The 6,369-nt window shown below is 30.2% G+C and overlaps 1 protein-coding gene across 1 annotated transcript; it reads left to right on the top strand.

Moving 5' to 3' along the window:
- Nucleotides 1-2,996: 2,996 nt before the first annotated feature.
- On the top strand, nt 2,997-5,844 carry LOC120081181 (putative protein phosphatase 2C 25). The gene is made up of 4 exons (XM_039035870.2): nt 2,997-3,544; nt 3,626-3,967; nt 4,069-4,248; nt 5,294-5,844. The coding sequence occupies exons 1-4, from the start codon at nt 3,128-3,130 to the stop codon at nt 5,498-5,500; spliced, it is 1,146 nt and encodes a 381-aa protein (XP_038891798.1). The 5' UTR covers nt 2,997-3,127; the 3' UTR covers nt 5,501-5,844.
- Nucleotides 5,845-6,369: the final 525 nt, after the last annotated feature.

Raw genomic sequence — 6,369 nt, 5'->3', positions numbered from 1 at the left:
CCAATCCACCACAAAAATATGGTGATGGAGTTGTATTTTTGACTCTATAAAGAAAAGAGAGAGAGAGATTCAACTAAAATATTGTAAAATAAATTTGAATAAAATAATCGTTAAATTAAATTATTAATCACTTTACCACTCGGGTGTAGAGTATAAGTTATCGATTTAAGCTTTTGAGTTAAGTACTTAAATAACATATAATCGTAGTCCTTCCAAATGAATTTGGTATCACTGTTTTGTATTAGTTACTCTTGTAACATCATTTTCTGATCTAAAAGTAACTTCGACAACTACTTTTCTAACCTCGAGTAAATTTAGAGTCCAACCAAGAATGAATGATATCAATCGATATACAATTAAATTTACTTAACCTACAATTTTTGCTTAACGCTCAACATCTCTTATCCTTCATCATATTTTGTCCTCACTCACATATTTTAAAGAAAAATTTTAAAGACTATACTCACAAAGGGTTCTTTCAACCTACACCTTCTCTCGAGTCACCTAGTATAGGATTACTCTAAACTAAACACGCTCAACTTTGAAGCTCTTACGAACGAGCCACTAAAAAGAAAAATACAATATTTATAGTACGCATCTGGTATAAATTAGTTAGTAATTAGTGACTAACTGTTGTTGTTATTATTATTATTATTTCGAGGTATGAGAATCAAACCTCTAATTTCGAAATTGATCGTATAAACACTATTTTAATTGGGCCAACTATAATTAAAGAAAGAGAAAGAAATGTGCGTAACTTTTCTACGTTGGACTAAATTTAAGATTTCTCAACTAAAATTAAACAAATTTAATAATATATAAATTACACCAATACAAAATATATAAAGAACAAAAAATAATAAATAATAAAAGGCTTAAGCATGCTCCACTTCTACCGCACACCGACGACCATGGCCGTTGGCCGGTCAGAAACCACGAATTAAATTAAAATAATAATAATAAAATTATTCAGTTCACTAGAAACTGTAGAAAAGGCCGTATCATTGTAAAGACGATTGACCGAAACGTGGAGTAATAAGAATCAGCCACGTATGTAAGAGGATAGTTGCGGTATTTTCCTTCCAAATGGAAATGGCTAAGAGGCGGAGGCGACGAATATAGACCGAGTCAAACAGCTCAGGGCCAGACAATTTTAGACGAGTTTGACTATTGATTTTTTTATTTTTATTTTTAAAGACTGTTTAAGTAATTAAAATTAATATTTTAAATAATATAAAATTCAAAATAAACTTCACCTAGGAGCCTGGTAGTTTTTTATTAGCGTCGAGAAGCACTCACGTAGCCGGCGCGTGTTGTGCATGTGCATTAAATTAACCATTTATTTATTGAATTAATTGACTTTTTAATCGTAATTTAAATATTTACCGACATAATATGTATTAGTGATTAAGAGGTATTTGATTTGAATTCTCACTTCTATCTATCGCACTAAAAAAATAATTAGTCAAAACGAGTATAACTGACATATATACAAAATGTTTTTTATGCTGAATATATTATATATGTTTCTTATGGTAGAATGAATTGATGGTTTTTTGTTTGATCAACAATGTAAGTGGATCGTTTTTTTCATGTAGGTAATCTATACAAACTATATTAAAAAATGCAATCAAAATCCTTCATTTGTTAAATAAGAGGAAGATCATGAACATATATAAGTGAGAGATTGCCATTGCCACGTCAATGCCCATAAGCAAACATATAAAACTATTAACACCATGTCATATTATCATGATAAAGTGACATATCATGAAATGATTTCACTTATATTTGTCTAATATGGACAATATCATACCCCAAAAGAGGTTTTTTCTATTTTATTTTTCTTATTTACAAATTATAATCATAGTTTAAAATTTCGGTCGAAATTTCAACCAACTCCAAGTTTCGGTATGGGGGAATTTTGATTTTTCCCCATTATCAAAATTTCCATTGAAATTTTGAGGAAATCTCAAAATTTCGATGGAAATTATGGTTATTTTTTTAGTAGTTAGGTTAAATGAAATTTTTTTAAGGTTTATAGACTTGTCTTGATTGTACGAATTGAATAGTTTTACACATCAAAATTGAATTGATGTAAGTTTTATTTTTTACCATCCAAAGCTTTCATTTCCAATAAACCAAAATTGAGAAAAATAATAACATATACTTATTTTTAACTTCATTCAAACATTTTTCATTGGAATTTCACATCATTTCACCTCAAAATTGGATTGATATAAGTTTTGTTTTTTTTATACCATCAAAAGCTTTTATTTCTAAGAAACCAAATTGATAAAAATAACATACATTTATTTTTAATTTCATTCAACATTTTTTCATTGAATTTTCACATCATTTCACTTCAAAATTAAATTGATGTGAATTTTATTTCTTTTACCATCCAAAGTTTTCATTAAAAAAAAAGACTTAGAGTAAAATAAAATAAAACTTGAAATTATTTTGTAATTATATTTTAAATTTATGCACTTGCATCGACATTTACACAGATATCTATACTATACTTCGAAATATTGTCTTACTTTATAAAAATGATTATTAAAAATGGTCAAATATAGTCTAATTATGGCATAATCAAAGTTTATTAACTAATTATATCAATTTTCATAAATTTTTTTCGAAATTTTATCAACATTTACATAAAATCTGGACCTGATATTTCTATCGACATAGATATTTCGAACATCGATTATATTTGAGCATTATTTACTATTTATTTATTTATTTTTGAAGAAGTTCTTTTTTCTGTTTAAAAAAGTACGTGGCTGCACCGGACTCGGTAAGAGCGTGAAGCCGGATCCTTTCAACTATTCATTCAAGTTGCATTGCAATTTCAATTTGCATTACGCATTGATCCAACCATTTCAAAAAGAAAACAACAACAACAATAATAATAAACAAATAAAAAGTAACAAAAAATAAAAATAAAAATTTGACTTTTATTAGTATTTAAAGTCAACCCAAATTTTAATATTGCTTCTTCCAGAAACACCGCAGTTTAACAAATCCAAACGCCACTATAAATACCTTCTTCCCTTTCCCCTTTCCATTTCATCTTCTCAAAATTCGTTTCAATCAAAAATCGAATAAAGGCAAAAATATCAATATGTGCGCAGTTGCAGTACCGAAGACGACGATGACTCCATTGTTCTCATCTCCAAAGCTCTCTTCACTACTCTACAAATCCTCTTCTCTCAATTCTTCTTCTTCTTCTTCTTCTTCTTCTTCTTCTTCGCCGAAATCGTTGTCCAGTCCGAGAAATCTTCATGTTTCTGCATCGTCTTCCCCGTCGCCGTCCTCTGTGTCCCCTGTTGATACGGTTTTGAAGAGGAAGAGGCCGGCGAGAATTGATGTACCGCCGAGTATACCGATTGGATTTGGATTTGGAATATTCGAGACGCCGGAGGTTATGGAGGAGGAAGGAGAAGGATATTCGGTTTATTGTAAAAGAGGAAGAAGACGAATCAGCGCTATGGAGGATCGATTTTCAGTTACCGTCGGAAGTCAAGGATATTCTAAACAGGTATTTCAAAATTCAGATCTGAAAATCAACGCATAGAATTAGATTTTATTTAAAGTTAGGTTAAATCGAACTTAATTACAGGCTTTCTTCGGAGTTTTCGACGGACACGGTGGAGCAAGAGTGGCGGAAATCGCAGCGAAACGAATGAGCGAGAATGTAATCGATCAAGTAACGAGAAGAGCAGAATCGGAACTCGAGGAAGCAATCAAAGACGGCTATCTGAGGACGGATCGGGATGTATCGGAGGAAGGCGTGAGCGGCGGCGGCGCTTGTTGCGTCACTGCATTGATACGGAATGGAAATCTGGCAGTGTCGAACGTCGGCGATTGCCGCGCTGTGTTGAGTAGAAAGGGAAAAGCGGAAGCCCTAACCTCCGATCACCGGGCGGGAAGAGAAGACGAGAGAAATCGGATCGAAAAATCGGTAGGGATAATCGGAAGTGCTTGATAGAAATGGAATGGAAGAATTGAAGGATTTTGTAGTTGGTAATTACTAATTATATATATAATTTTTGTGAAATTCAGGGCGGTTATGTAGATTGTTGCGGTGGTGGATGGAGAGTTCAAGGAACACTGGCTGTATCTCGAGCCATTGGAGATGAGCATCTGAAACAATGGGTGATATCGGCGCCGGAGACGAGAGTGATGAAGATTGACGATGATTGTCGTTTCTTGATTCTTGCTTCCGATGGTCTTTGGGACAAGGTGAGCTTAGTTTCAACAACTCTCATCAGTTAAACTTGAAAAATAATTATTAGGTGCATTCGACCTCTTTTTAGACACCAATTTCTATGAATGATAGAGTTATATCCGACATCTTCTATTTCAGACACCAACTTCTATCATAATCGATATCAATTTTTTCATTTATATAAATAGTTTGATATTTTTTTTATCGATAAAAAAAACTAAAATATAAATGGTTTACATATTGAAGACAGAGAATTAGAATTATTGTTTCTAAGCACACTTTTAAAAAACTAAAAACTTAGGCTCCATGATAAGTGTTTCAGTTTTTTCTTTTATATTTTTTTAAAGAAGTCTTATGATCTTTTCTTTTCTATAAAAAATTTCTATGTTACAATTCATGTGTAGTTTTTAGAGTTTATTTGAATTGATTTTCTACCCATTAAAATGTGTTTTCAAGTATTTAATGAGTTTAATCTAAAAATCAAAATTTAAGATTTCAAATATTTTTCTAAAATAAAGTAAAAACAACATCGAGATAGTTAGAAGAAAACAAACATATATTTAAAAAACAAAAAATTAAAAACAAAATGATTATCTTAGAATTTTAATATATCTCTAGTATAAAAGATATTACATTAGTTCTTAGTACAATACTTTTCTTAATTTGAACTAAGGATTAAAATATCGATGTTGATATCAATTTCGAGATTTCAATTTTATAGATATATCGATCGATATCGACGAATATTTGTGTAAGTCACAAAATTTATAAAATATATTTAAATTAATAATTAAGTTATTTTTACTCCAAAACTAAGTTATAGATATTGTTATAAGTAGTCATATTCATATTAAACTAAATAGATGACATTTTTATGTTTTACGAGTATTTGTAAAAGATGGAGATATCTATAGATATTTAATAACAATATCGAGTCCTTCAATTTACGAATTATCAGTAGATATATCGGTATATCAATAGATATTTTCATCTTTAACTTGAACTAAATCATTACAAGGATGTTTAATTAAACATTGTTTTTAATCTAATATGATACAGGTTACAAACCAGGAAGCAGTAGACATAGTAGAGGCAATGTGCGGCGCGGAGATAATGAAGAAGAAACCAATTAATCCGTCGTTAATAATGTCGGCCTGCAAACAGTTGGTGTCATTGTCAACATCAAGAGGCTCAATCGACGATACCACTGTTATGATCATTAAACTAAATTCCCTTATTCATTCCTCTACCTCAAATCATCATTAATTAACCCCTAATTTTAAACTAATTAATAATTACCATTCACATTAATTAAGGACAAGAAGAAGTAAAATGAGGCCGGTCCGGTTTGGCAACTCAGAATTTTTGACATTTTCCTTGTCCAACAGTCAAAAACTCTTCAAACATAAACCTTCATTGAATAATTTTTATGTAATCTCTATACTTTTACATTTTATTTTGTTATTTGGTGACTCGGTACTCGGTTTCTGTTAAAGTTGTAGATTATATTACATTAATAAGTGGAACTCTCATCCACTTTTTTTTTTCCTTCTTTAATTGTAAAAATATACAAATTAATTTAAGAGTAAAATATCATTTTGGTACCTATATATTTTGACGCTCGTTCAATTTTAGTTCATGTATTTTTAATCGTTCAATTTTAATCATTATATTTTTAATAAATCTTTAGTCTCTCAAAGTTATTTTTTTTTAAATTGATTGATTAATAATAATAACTTTCATGCAAGAAAATAAAATATGTGGAGGTATATGTTTTCAAAATTTGTAATATGAGTGGAAACGTGAACCGAAAATTTTAAAATTTTTATACGTGAAACCGTATCGAATCGCGAATCCCACATGTGTGGTTCAACTCGGATTTAATTTCGGTTTCAGTATTTTTTTTAAACATGTATATATATTTTTTAAATTAAAAACGGTTCAGTTCGATTCAATTTTAAATTGGAAGGAAAAAATACTTCGAAGATAAACTTGTTCCCATTCAATAGTCAAGAATTCTTCACAGTATCGAGCCGGAACAATCTGTTCTTCCTGAATACCTAGATCTTGTCACTATCATATAGTATTCATCTCGACTTGGTGATAAAAAAAGCATCTGCATTTTTTTTATCTCT

Source organism: Benincasa hispida, chromosome 7 (genome assembly GCF_027475165.1).
Source record: "Benincasa hispida cultivar pf3 chromosome 7, pf3_genome.v1.1, whole genome shotgun sequence".
NCBI lineage: Eukaryota > Viridiplantae > Streptophyta > Magnoliopsida > Cucurbitales > Cucurbitaceae > Benincasa > Benincasa hispida.
The sequence above is the reverse complement of the archived record's forward strand: the minus strand, read 5'-3'. Positions and strand labels throughout refer to the sequence as shown.